Raw genomic sequence first — 13889 nt, 5'->3', positions numbered from 1 at the left:
AATGTTAACACCCATTTATAATTTTTTTAAAGTTACTACCAAAATGTGAACAGAAGGGGATTTCAGATTTGTAAAGGACAGTAAGGGGAACTTAGTGTGAACACTTTTCCCCTACTGTCAGGAATGATTCAAGGATATCTAAGAAATAAAAAGATAACGCAGGTTTTGGGTTTTTTTAAATGAACAAAAGACTTGAACAGGCGCTAAAAAAAAGAAAATATATGACATAAAAGATACTCAACATATCGTATGTCATCCAGGAAATGCAGAATTAAAACCAGAGTGAGAGAGCTCTAACCATGTACAAGAAACCACCTTAAATATAATAAAATAAGCATGTTGAAAGAAGAATGGGAAAAGATACACCATTCAAAAGACACTAATATCAGACAAAGTATACTTCAGAACAAGGAAGATTACCAGGAATAAAGTGGTACATTACATGATTAGAAGGACAGTTCACCAAGAAGATGTGACCATCCTAAATGTGTAAACACTTAACATCCAAACTTCAAAAGACAAGCAGTAAAGATGGATAGAAGTGAAAGGAGAAATGGGCAAAGCCACAGTTATAGTTGGAGACGTTAATGCTTGTCTCTCTGTAGTCTGTAGAACAAGTAGACAGAAAATTAGTAAGGATATAGAGGAATAGAATAACACCATGAACAAACTGGATCTAATTAACATTTGTACAGCACTTTATCCCTAATAGTAAAATAAACATTCTTTTTAGTGCCTATGGAACAGTCACCAAAATAGATGGTCCTGAGCAGATTTAGAAGACTTGAAATCAATCATACAATGTAGGGTTTTGATCATGTGGAATCGAATTAGAAATCAGAAACAAATAACTGGAAAAATCCTTAAATACTTGGAAATTAAACAACAGATTTCTCAATCAATGGACTAAAATAAAATTTAAGGGAAATTAGGAAATATTTGAACTGAACACAAAATGAAGATTAAAATTTGTGGGATGTCAGCTAAAGCATTGCTTGGAGGGAAATTTGTAGCACTAGAAAAGAATTCTTGGAAGTACCCATTGTGGCTCTATGGGTTACAAACCCGACTAGTATCTATGAGGATGTGGCTCAGATCTGGCATTGCTTTGGTTGTGGTGCAGGCTGGCAGCTGCAGCTCCAATTCAACCCCTAGCCCGGGGACTTCCATATGCTGTTGGTGCAGTCCTAAAAAGAAAAAAAAAAAAAAAAAAAAAGAATTCCCAATTCCACAGTCTCACCTCCTTAGGGAGTGATCCTTAAGTTGAGGTCTGAGGGGTGAATAGGCCATAAGGAGATGGAGAGAAAAGGAGAGCATGTACAGTCAAAGGCCTTAACTGGAAGGGACTTGGGAAGCGGAGCAGTGTGGCTGAGTGGAGAGCGAAGAGGACAGGATGAAACTGGAGATGTCAGGAGGCAATACAGCCTAAGATGTAGGCCATGATGTTAGGGGGTTTTATCTTTATCCTAAAAACAGGGAAAGTCATTGGAGGAAGTGACACACTTAGCCACGTGTTTGGGAACGATCTCTGGCCAATTTCTGGAGATCGATTAGAGTGGGGCAGAGAACCCCAGTAGACCATTTGGGGGCTATGTCACAGTGTGGTGGTCAAAGGGCAGCAAGTGTCATCTTCAAAAAAACAAAATCCGGAAGTTCCCATCATGGCTCAGCAGAAACAAATGACTAGTAACCATGAGGATGCAGGTTTAATCCCTGGCCTCGCTCAGTGGTTAAGGATCTGGCATTGCTAGGTGTTGGTTGCAGACGTGGCTCAGATCCCACTTTGCTGTGGCTGTAGCATAGGCCACCGGCTACAGCTCTGATTCGACCCCTAGCCTGGGAGCCTCCATGTGTCTCGGGTTCAGCCCTAAAAAAACAGAAAAAAAAAAATCTGGAGCCATTTTGCCTGGGATTAACTGTGGCTCCCCCAGTGGGTGTGGGATGCTGACCAAATGGCTTGATCTTGCTCTGTCTCTGTCTGTGTCCCTCTCTCTTATACATCCCTTAGGATCAATGTGAGGACTCAGTGAGTTAATGTCAGTAAAGCACTTGATGAGAGATGATGATAGTAACTTAGATTAGGGAAGTAGAGGTGGTGATGAGCGCTATGGCTACAAAGATATTGAGGAGGCAGAAACCAGCCCCATTTGGTGATGGGTTGGATGGGGGAGGGGGAGGGAGAGCAGGAGTCAAGTTCGACGCTAGGTCTCTGACTTCCACATCAGAGGATGGATGGTGGGGACATGCAGAGATGGCGATGGCGAGTCAGGTGTGTAGGAGTTTGGGGTTTACCTTTGCTCCTGTTGAGTATACTTCTAACTCACAGGGTGAGGAAAATGCCTTTCATCTGAACCAGGAGTAAATGAATGAACTTGTGTTACCCTAAGAATCTTCCTTCACTTCTGCACACTGCACACTCTGCACAAAACCACTGCCATAAATGGGCCAGTAGGTGTCACCAGTGATCAACAGAGGACTTGCCTTCTTTTCCTGAGACCTGGTACCATTCTTTTTGCTTCTCATGTGGGAAGACATAAAACAAAGACCGGAATTTTATTTTGAGTAACATATCAACATAATAGAGGTTAATTTATGAAAAAAAATCTATTTCAAATTTCTAAATTGAGTTATAGGTAGAACATAATATTTATACATTCCTGCCACTTGCTTAAGAATGCTTCTTTAATAAATCTAAGCCAAGTTACAAATAAAAAGCACTGTTACTAAAACTAATTAATGAAACATCACTTCTAATAATGAATAAGCTCCTCTCCAAATTGTTTGCCCAGCGATGACCACTGTAAATTTTGGGTATTATACAAAAAGTGACTCCCTGAAGGCTCTGGCGAGTATCTCAAAACAGGCAGATCCTGGAAGGGAGTCTTTTAACTCTTGAGTCCACTCTTTTGCTTTTCATCTTTGTTCCTTCTTTTTCATTCCTCCATTTTCTTTTTTCTGTCTGCTTGTGTTTTACCTGATCATCTTTTAGAACTCCACTCTGAATTGTCTGCAGTGCTATTGAGTGGATCACTCCATACAGCTTTTTTAGCAGTAGAACTAGGTATTATTTTATAGCTATATAACTTCCCATAGTCTGCTAGTGTCAGTCAACATTCCAGTTCAAGTGATGTGTAAAAACCTTACCTCCCTTTAATCCTCTTTACCCTCCCTGTTTTATAACTGTCTTAAATATTTCCTCTACATACACTGAGAACCACATCACACACTATAATAATTTTCCTTCAACCATCAAGCATAATTTAGAAAACTTAAGAGAAAACCTGTTGTACTTACTCTTGTTTTTACTTTTTCTATTGTTCTTCCTTCCTTCCTGATGTTCAAAGATTTCTTCTTATCATGTTTTTTCTGTTTAGAGAACTTCCTTTAACTATTCTTTTAGGGTTGGTTTGCCAGCTCCAAATTCTCTTAGTTTTTCCTTATCTGAGAACATCTCTGTTTCCTCTTTATTCCTGAAGGATATTTTCCCTAGACACAGAATTCTAGGTTGACAATTCTTTTCTTTAAGCCCTTGAAAAATACTGTTCCATTTCCTTCTGCCCTCTATGATGTCTGATGAGAAATCCACTGTCACTGGAGTTGGTTTTCCCATATGGGTAAATCTAGGTGGTGTTTCCCTCTCACTGTTTCAAGATATTTATGTTTAGATTTCTCATGTTTATCCTGTTCAGGGTATTCTCAGCTTCTTAAACTGTAGGTTATGTCTTTTGTCAAATCTGGAGGTTTTTCCACCATTTTTTCTAAAATGCTTTTTCAGCTCCAAGCTCTGCTCTCCTCTCCTCTCTGAGACTCTGATGACATAAATGCTACAACTTTTGCTATAATCTCACATATTCCTGAGTCTCTGATCATTTTTTCCCTTCTGTTCTATCTCAGTTGTTCAGATTGCATAATTTCTATTTTTGTATCTTCAAGTTCACTGATTCTTTTCTCTCTTTTCTATTCTGTGGTTGACTATCCAGTGACTTGTGTAGAGGTGAGTGTGTGTGTGTGTCTCTGTGTGTTTATTCTTGGTTATTATATTTTTCAGTTCTAGGATTCTAGGGTCTTCTCTAAAGCTTTCAATTTTTGTTGAGATTTCCTATTTCTTTCTTGAGACTTTGTATTTCTATATTTTAAATTTGTTTTAAGCATCTCTGTAGTTATGTAGCAATGCATTTTTAGATGGATACTTTAAAATGTTTGTCAAATAATTCCAGCATCTGTGTCATCTTGGTGTTGGTATCTTTTGATTACCTTTTCTCATTTAAATTGAGATTTTCTTGGTACTTTGTATAATGAATGATTTTTTAAAAAATTGTATCCTGGACATTTTGGGCTTTGAGAGTCTCTGGATCTTAGGAAGTTTAACTTCTATTTAAGAGTCTTCTGATGCCGTGTTGGCAGGGGAAGGGGGCTCCCTGTCATTACTGCCAGGTGAGAATGGAAGTCTGGGTTCCCCACCTGGCCTGTGCTCACAGCCCTGGGGAAGGTGTGCTTCCTTGCCCTAGGCTCTGATGGAAGTTCAGGCTCCTGACTGGACTTCCAGTGACAGCACTCACTGTGTCATTCCTCAGGACCTGTGATCCCTAAGCAGTCCACTTTACTCTCTCTACTCTGAATGTTACAAGAAGATAGAATTAAGGCTTCTGAATTTCACTGTATTAAATTTTCCATCAAAAAAAAAGTGAACAAATAACACACACTAGTTAATGATATGCATGCTAATGTATTGGGGAAAAGTTTATTTATGTTTACAAGTTTGTAGTATTTCAGAAAATAATGTGAACTGATGGATAGTTAGGTAATCTTTGTGATAAAGCAAATATAGTAAAATGTTGATGGCAGAATCTAGGTGATAAGTTTATGGGTGTTCACTATAAATTTCCTTTAACTTATAAATAACCATCATTGTATGTTTCACTCTTAGAAATTGACTAAAATTCCATTAGAACTCATTAAGAAATAACACAGAAGCTAATTATATATCTTGTTCTGACAATAATAAAAGAAATAGAAAACAAACCTAAAACTCAATGTTTAGACTCTTAACAATCTTCCAATTTGTTTTTCTTCTTTTACATGTATTTTATATGCAAATCTGACTTTTATTGGCATTTGCAATATTTGTTAAATTAGGAACTATTCCAAATACATAGAAACATGCAGAGAAAACATAACAGCTACCCATGACCTTATCTTCTAGGTCTAGTGAAGCCTCTCAGTTTTCAGTATATATTTCTGACTTTTTTAAAAATAAAAAATAAGGACTTTCTGCTCTAGTTTTCTGTAAACCTAAAACTTCTCTAAAAAAATAAGTCTATTAATTTAAAAAGAAGTGCTGCAGGAGTTCCCACTATGGCACAGTGGGTTAAGAATACAATTGCAACAGCTCAGATCACTGCAGAGCCACAGGTTAAATGCCCAGCCTAGGGCATTGGGTTAAAGGATCACATTCCCCACCATGGTACAGCAGATTGAGGATCCAGTGTTGTCTCTGTGGCAGTGTGGGTCTAATCGTGGGCCCAGCACAGTGGGCTAAGGATCTGCATTGCCATAGCCGTGGCGTGTCCTTAACCCACTGCACCACAGTGGGAACTCTTCTCCTCAACTTTTAAGTATTACTGTTATGTTTGGAGCAGAGCAGCTGTGTTAAAGAGTAATTCACCTTTAGCAGAAGTCCTTATGCATTCCTGATGCAGTTTGCTAAGGAGAAAACTCTCTAAACTTTTTGAATCCTTGATTACTTCATCCTTATGTTTGGTTTTGTGCAGAAAACAGAATGATCCTGAGCCAGTCATTCACCCTTTCTAACTGCAGTTTTGCTTAAATGTATCATGAGATGTTTGGACTAAGTCCTTTTTAGCTTTCAGAATCAGTGAATCAAGAAAGATATTAAATTATCAAGCAGAAGAAGTTAATCAAATCCTGAATCAAAATCAGCATTGTCCAGGTTGAGAAGATAAAAGCAAAGAGGATATGAGATTTTAATTTCAGTCATTGCCAAGGACTTCCTGGATATTAGCAATGGCAAAGACTTCTTGAAAAACCAAGAAGTACCTTAGAATAAATAAAATGTGGTCTTACTGGAGTTCCCATCGTGGCGCAGTGGCTAACGAATCCAACTAGGAACCATGAAGTTGCAGGTTCGATCCCTGGCCTTGCTCAGCAGGTTAAGGATCCGGCGTTGCCGTGAGCTGTGGTGTAGGTCACAGACACGGCTCAGATCCAGCATTGCTGTGGCTCTGGCGTAGGCCGGTGACTACAGCTCCGATTAGACCCCTAGCCTGGGAACCTCCATGTGCCAAGGGAGCGGCCCAAAGAAATAGCAAAAAGACCAAAAAAAAAAAGTGGTCTTACCTTAAACACCAGGTAGTAATTAAGAGGAATTTATACTCTAAGAGCCCAGGCTGAGACTCTATCTATCACTTTAGGAAGAGTTTAAATAAATTAATATATATTAGTTGTTGAAGAAATGGAGACTTTCTATGTGGAAGACATCTTGGCTGCCCATAACATCTTCCTAGTTGCCTACCAACAGCGACATGGAGGGCAGTGAATTTAATTTGAGCTAATGTGACATGTTTTCCGAGTTCCAGTCAAGTCTCAGTGGAAATGAATCTGACTAATATCCATGAGGAAGCAGGTTCAATCACTAGCCTCACTCATTGGGTTATGGATCCAGCATTGCCGTGAGCTGTGGTGTAGGTTGCAGACATGGCTTGGATCCCACATGGCTGTGGCTTGTGGTGTAGGCTGGCAGCTACAGCTTCAATTCAGCCTCTAGCCTGGGAACCTCCATATGCCATGAGTGTGGCCCTTAAAAGCCAAATATAACTAACTAACTAAATAAATAATGTGATCGATTTGGGATGATCTCTAATTGTTGGGTTTTTTTTTTTTTTTTTTTTGGTCTTTTTGCCATTTTTGGGCCACACCCACAGCATATGGAGGTTCCCAGGCTAGGGGTCGAATCAGAGCTGTAGCCGCTTGCCTACACCAGAGCCACAGCCATGCAGGATCTGAGCCATGTCTGCAACCTACACCACAGCTCACAGCAACACTGAGCAAGGCCAGGGATCGAACCTGCATCCTCATGGTTCCTAGTCGGATTCGTTAACCACTAAATCACGACGGGAACTCCGATCTCTTAATATTTTAAATTTTTTGCCTTTTTTTTTTTTTTTTTTTTTTTTTTTTTGAGAACCACACTCCCGGCATATGGAAGTTCTCAGGCTAGGAGTCCAATCAGAGCTACAGCTTCTGGCCTACACCATAGCCACAGCAATGCAGGATTGGAGCCTCATCTGTGACCTCTACCACAGTTCACAGCAACAACGGATCCTTAACCCACTGAACAAGGCCAGGAATCGAACCTGCATCCTCATGGATCCTAGTCGGATTCGTTAACCACTGAGTCATGAAGAGAACTCCATCTCTAATTGTTTTTAAAGCTTAGATTTACAAGTGCTATACTAAAATATTTTATTTATTATTATTATTTTTTTTTGTCTTTTTGCCATTTCTTGGGCCGCTCCCGCGGCATATGGAGGTTCCCAGGCTAGGGGTCGAATCGGAGCTGTAGCCACCGGCCTATGCCAGAGCCACAGCAACGCGGGATCCGAGCCGCATCTGCAACCTACACCACAGCTCACGGCAACGCCGGATCGTTAACCCACTGAGCAAGGGCAGGGACCGAACCTGCAACCTCATGGTTCCTAGTCGGATTCGTTAACCACTGCGCCACGACGGGAACTCCTATACTAAAATATTTTAATCTTAAATAAAAATTGTATATTATCCATTCCTTTGGAAGAGGTTGATTTTAGTAATAACTTTACAGAATTTGAACTCTTCTTTAAAGTTTTTGCTCCTTTTGTATTTCATTACTTTATGTATATTGTAGGACTAACTTCTTGTAGTAGCATTCATTAAATTCCAGTAAGAATATGGTTTATCGGCCTGGGGAACTTCAAGAAAACTGCAATTATGTATCCAAACTGGTAGCAGTATCTGTCTTGATGGCAGGGTAATGAATTGCACCTAAAATGTTCTTATGGGTCCCATTTCTTTTTTGTTGTCTTTTTAGGGCCATACCCACAGCATGTGGAAGTTTCCAAGCTAGGGGTCGAATTAGAGCTGGAACTGCCAGCCTACACCACAGCCACAGCAATGCCAGAACCAAACGGCCTCTGCAACCTGTGCTGTAGCTCACGGCAATGCTGGATCTCTTAGCCCACGAACGAGGCCAGGGATCAAACCTGCATCCTCATGGATATCAGTCAGGTTCTTAATCCCCTGAGCCACAATGGGAATTCCTGTGTCACACTTCTTAGAAGGTTGTTTCTACCTAAAATTTCATTTAATTTTCTGATTGTCTCAGATATTAAGTATTTCACTCAGTATAATGTATTACTAGTGCAAAGATCTGAGTCTGAATTCATTGACCAGTTTTCATTGTTTTATAAGTAAGCACTCTAACACTTGTTTTGGTTGATCATTTTATTTGTTTTATAATTAAATGAATTTTATATTTACGGCTGTACAACCATCACAGCTTAATTTTAGAACATTTCTGTCCCCCCGCAACCTGTCTCCTTTGGTAACCATAAGTTTTGCAACATCTGTGAATCTGCTTCTAATGTGCAATTAAATTCATTTGTATCCTTTTTTAAATTCCAGTATAAGTAATATCATGATGTTTGTCTCTCACTGATTATTGATCATTTTAAAAGCTGTGTATGTACTAGATGTACAAAGAAGAAAAAGTTACAGAAATGCACAAAGTAAGAAGTAAAATATCCTCCTCTCCCTCTGCTCCACACAGTATAACCATATAGCCATCGTTAACTATTTGGGACCTGGAAGTGGTGATGTTTCAGAGAGCTTTCCTACTCTGTGATTTCAAATGAGAAACTCTCATTTCAGGTTTTGAGCAACATTCACACAGTCAGGGCCACGTGGCAACCTAAGAAGCCCAAAACATGGACCTTTTCTCCCCAGGTCAGTAATCTGCATGAATGGAACGAAACATGAATTTCTCTTATCTGTTAAGTATTATATGATTAATTTCTAAGGCAAGGTTGTCTGAAATATTCTTGAAATAACATATTTATATTTAACACAGACTTTACAGGGTCAGATATGAATCTTTCAATTGTTTTATGTTCTTTGAGGGCTTTGATTAGAATTACTCATGTTTCTGACTCTCCAAAGTTATAATTCCTATGAGTCATCTCATTCAGTGGATTTCAGGGGCAAATTTTAGAAAATGCCCTCCAATGAAAACTGAAAGCAAAAAGATAACACTTAGGAAGTGTTTTTCAAAAATGTAGTCTCCAGCTGTGCTAATGAGAGCTGTGCTTTGTCCAGATAAAAATCAAGGGTGACGCCTAGGGGACAGTGCCTCACACCCAGGCACTGTCGAGACTGGAACAAAAAAAAAAAAAAAAAAAAAAAAAAGGCAAACTGGAATGAGGTTAAGTGGCTTCAGATGCCAGTGAAGACGAAGATATGTCTTTCTGTTCTTTTAATAACACTCATAGTCTGTAGTTTCATTTACTTTTTTTCCTGCCTCCAGAGTTTCATTACTTCCCTCCCACAGCTAACGCCCTTGAGCCACTGCACCCTGAGAGCCTTTCATTAACCTTCTCCTGTTGCATCAAAAGATCCTACCGCAAGAGAGAGGGTCACTGAGAGGGCAGGCCACGTGGAGGAAGCCTGGCCCCTCACCTGTGTGCCAGGCATACCCACATCATCTACAGCGTGACCCCTACAAGTCCTGTTTGATTCTCTAAACCCCCTGCTGATTGTATTTTGGCCCAACACTTCACAGTTCTGATAGTGCATCTCTGAGTATGTGAAGCAGTTAGGGTACAATTTTCTAGTGTTTTCCTGGATATGAAGATGAACTGTTTGGGGGGGGGGGGGTCAATAATAAGCATGTGTTACTTTGCTCAATGAAATTAAGCACCCGTTGGGTGTGAGGCATTCCTCCTAGGTACTATGGGAACTTCCACTCTAGTAGAGAAGAAACATGTGTACATAACACCAGTATCCTCCACTTATGGAGCTCTAACCCTGTGCATTTTCTTGTGTAATCCTTAGAGTGGCCCTATGGGGTGGGTCCTGTTGACAGCTGTCACAGGGGCAGGATGGAATATGGTCATGGGGCTCCCAGCGCTGTGGAAGCACAGAGCAAGGTGAAATTAATGCTAGTTCTTAGGCTCAGGGGAGGCTTTGTAGAAGAGAAACTAAACCTGGAAGGATGGTTAGGATTTTATGGACAAGGAAGAGAGATGCACTTGTCCAGGGAGAGGGAATGGAATGAGCCAAAGGGAAGGAAAGGTGTCCTCAGGAAGGTTCAGCACACACATGTGCAGTCTGTCAATTTAGTTCTGTGAAAAAGAACAATGGTTAATAGAAATACAAATATCATATGTCAAACTATTTCTGTGCTACCTCCAAAGACCTCAGGACAGTACTTGTTCCACATTAGCCGCTGTTCTAAGCAAAGAGTAAGTGAACATGAAGGTGTTTTTCCCTAATTCAAATTACATTTTTAAATTTCAAATCATTGGTGTAGATGATTCCCTGGTCTGCTTTTTGTTTCCTTTACAAAACCTTTATGATGATGCAGAGGCATAAACCACTTATAGATGAGTAGAGCTGAGCCCTCCCTCCCGTTTTTTAATACTTCCCAGTAACTTTAGTTTTCGCTGTTGTTTCAGGTTACTGGCATTCTGCCGTGCTTGCTTGATGGTGATTGTTTCATCAGGTCCAATTCTTCATCTCCAGATCTCGGAATATTATTTGAACTTGGAATTTCTTATATTCGCAATGTATGTTGGTTGAAAGATAAAGCTTGCTAATGTATCAGTTAAAAGGGAAGGTTTTTTGAATGTCTCTTTTTAGTAAAATAATTGAGGTTTTTATGCGTAATAGAATTTTAATCTCTTGAGGAATGGGAATGGCAGTGATTGTAATTTTTGATGATGCTGCTTTTTCAGTAGCATTTAAAATAAGTGTGTTTACGTTTATAGCTTGAATGGACTCCAGTGCTTTAAAAGAATGAAGATTTGAAAAATATGGGGTTTTGGAGAAAGTGATAAAAGATGCTCAGTAGTTTCCCAACACAGTGCTTTACCTCTGTCCCAGAGGGTCAGAATATCCTTAACCTTATAAATTCAGGCACCTGGCAGAGTGGTGATTTTTATAAAGGGAACACCAGAAACTTGGATTAGTTTACATCATATAAACTCCTGAATCAGTGGGCATGATAATAGTTATATGTTTCCATGTTCTCTTAACAGCCTGATGGGGTAGTATACATGCTTGGCCTCATTAACCCAGAGAGCCATTGTTAGTGCATTAATGGTGTTATGCTGTCCTTTTATTTCTTTAAGGCAGATGCATCTGTATGTGATGTAGGTGGTTAGGGGGGTGGTGGCGGGGGGCAGGGCGGTAAGATGGGGAGAGGAGCAGGTGCCCCATGTGAACCCCAGTGGCCTCTGACAGTTGATGATCAGGGTGAAGTTCTGAGCTGAAAGACCCTCAAATGATTTCATTGGCTCATTCCACTTCTCATGTAGTGTTGATGTGTTCTGAGATCATCCCACAGCATATTTCTATCACTCAAGAAGTGGTAGCAACAGTTGCCATATCATTAGGTTCAAGGTTTTTTCTGGAGCAATTTAATAAGATAAGTAAGATTTTCACTTTTCATCCTGCCTTTACCAGTATGCAAGTCAAATGGGCCTCCACTGGGTTTCATCTTATTTTCTTGTGAAGAATTTTTTAATTATAAAGGCAAATACTGGAGTTCTGTGCGGCTTAGTGGGTTAAGGATCCAGCTTTGTCACTGAAGTGGCTGAGGTTGCTGCTGTGGTGTAGGTTCAATCTCTGGCCCAGGAACTTCCACATGCCGCAGGAAAAAAAAAGACAAATACTAATTTTGTTCCTTTAAAAAGAATTTGGTATGTGCTTATAGATTTAATTTTCCTATACTTTTTTATTTCCTAGTCAACTGGTGAAAGAGGAGAATTAAGTTGTGGCTGGGTGTTTCTTAAGCTTTTTGATGCCAGTGGAATTCCTGTTCCAGCAAAGTAAGTTGACTCTGTGTTCCTTCCAAGTGGGTAATGTAGAAATTCATTTTTTAGAGCCTCGATACCTCAAATTTGCAGAATATATGTATGTTCTGTTAGTATTTAATGCCAGCCCTAGGGAGAGGGCTTGTAATGTTGAATTAAAAATTTTTTTTTTCATTTTACGGCCGCACTTGTGGCATATGGAATTTCTTAGACTAGGGGTAACCTACCCCATGACTTGCACCAACACCAGATCCTTAACCCACTGAGCAAGGCCAGGGATCGAACCTACATCCTCACAGACATTATGTCGGGTCTTAACCCGTTGAGCCACAATGGGAACTTTAATGTTGATTTTAATGTTCTTTTAGGGAGTGTATGAAAATGGCATATATGGTCTCATCCTAGGTTGGAAGAAATGACACATTTGGAAAGGGTTTTTTAAAAGATGTTTGTGCCAGCTGCCTGCTGAGAATTTTCCCTCAGTAATTCCCTGTGGTATTAGCCCGTTTCAGGGTACTGAACAGAGCCAGATGCTCACCAAAGATTGAGAAAGGTGAGCCCTGGGGTCCCCGGGTCTTCAACGCCATCTTCTTCTGTAAGTGGTACCTTGAAATTGAATTGTGGTGGCAGCCACTGTAAACACATTTAAAATTTATGACCAAAAGGCAAACTAGCAGAAAATATTTGCAACATATATAAAGCAATCAGAAGATTAGTATCCCTAATACAAAAAGAGCTCTCACAGAGTTCCCATTGTGGCTCAGTAGGTTAAGAACGTGACGTAGTGTCTGTGAGGATGTGGGTTCAATCCCTGGCCTCGCTCAGTGGGTTAAGGATCCAAAAGCTGTGGTGTAGGTCACAGATGTGGCTTGGATCCGCTATTGCCATGGCTGTGTCATAAAGCCAGCAGCTGCAGCTCCGATTCAACCCCTAGCCCAGGAACTTCCATATGCCACAGGTGCAGACTTAAAGAGAAAAAAATTAAGAACTCTCAAAAATTAAGAAGACAATGCAAATTTGAAAATGGGCACATACACAAAAATCTCAGTCTAGGATATATCCAAGAAAGTCACAGAAGAGATACAGATGGCCAGTCAGTAGGATGGTGATTAAGATCTCTGATTTGGAACGATAAAATTCAGGGCTGTAGTCCAGGCTCTGTCTGTAAGCAGGTTCCTTAATGTCTCTAGCCTCAATTTCCCCCTCTTTAAAATGGGAGATTACAGTAGTTCCTAACCCCAAAGTTTAAATTCAGATAATGCTCCCCTTCCACCTCTACTGACACTGCAGGATGGGGTGACCTTCTTAGCACAGGGCAGAGCAGAAGTCCTGAGTCCACTGGGCCACCTCTAACATCACCCCAGCGGAAGGGGGAGGGGCACTTTATCACCCCTATCCCCACCCCCACCTACTGCCTGCAGAGTAGAAACCCAGGGTTCTTGTGATTTTTGTTGTTGTTGTTTTTAATAATGTTCAAGATTTTAGTTGTGCTTAGTGGGAGGGAAAAGTGTGTCTGTTCAGTCTTTCTTAAAGTGAAGTCATAACTGTTTTTTTCAAATGAGGTGGAGGCCTATGTATTGATGCAGAAATATTTCCAGTGTCTATTACTATATGAAAAGAGCAAGTCACAAAATCTTCTGTGTATCCCGAAGACACTTCTGTTCACAAAGAACTCTGTTTGTATGCATGTGTGGAAACTGTTGCCAGATATTGCCTCTGGGGAGCAGAATTGGGGAGGTGGTACTACAGGATTAAAGAGGCCTCTTGAGAGTTCCCTTTGTGGCTCAGCAGTTAACGAATCCT

The 13889-nt window shown here is 40.3% G+C and overlaps 1 protein-coding gene across 6 annotated transcripts in view; it reads left to right on the top strand.

The window, feature by feature from the left end:
• NPHP1 (nephrocystin 1) overlaps positions 1-13889 on the top strand; it is a 58945-nt gene that overhangs the window by 27301 nt on the left and 17755 nt on the right. For all 6 annotated transcript variants that reach the window (XM_085018468.1, XM_013995825.3, XM_085018470.1 and 3 more), the window contains 3 exons: positions 8926-9000; positions 10728-10838; positions 12019-12101. In XM_085018468.1, the coding sequence (XP_084874594.1) occupies positions 8926-9000; positions 10728-10838; positions 12019-12101 (269 nt within the window). The remainder of the gene's footprint in view (positions 1-8925; positions 9001-10727; positions 10839-12018; positions 12102-13889) is intronic.

The sequence above is a fragment of the Sus scrofa genome, chromosome 3 (assembly GCF_054392235.1).
Source record: "Sus scrofa isolate SSC_HxYL_T2T_F1_AM1 chromosome 3, Sscrofa_HxYL_maternal_Yorkshire_Landrace_v2.0, whole genome shotgun sequence".
Classification (NCBI taxonomy): domain Eukaryota; kingdom Metazoa; phylum Chordata; class Mammalia; order Artiodactyla; family Suidae; genus Sus; species Sus scrofa.
This window is presented reverse-complemented; position numbering and strand designations above follow the sequence as displayed.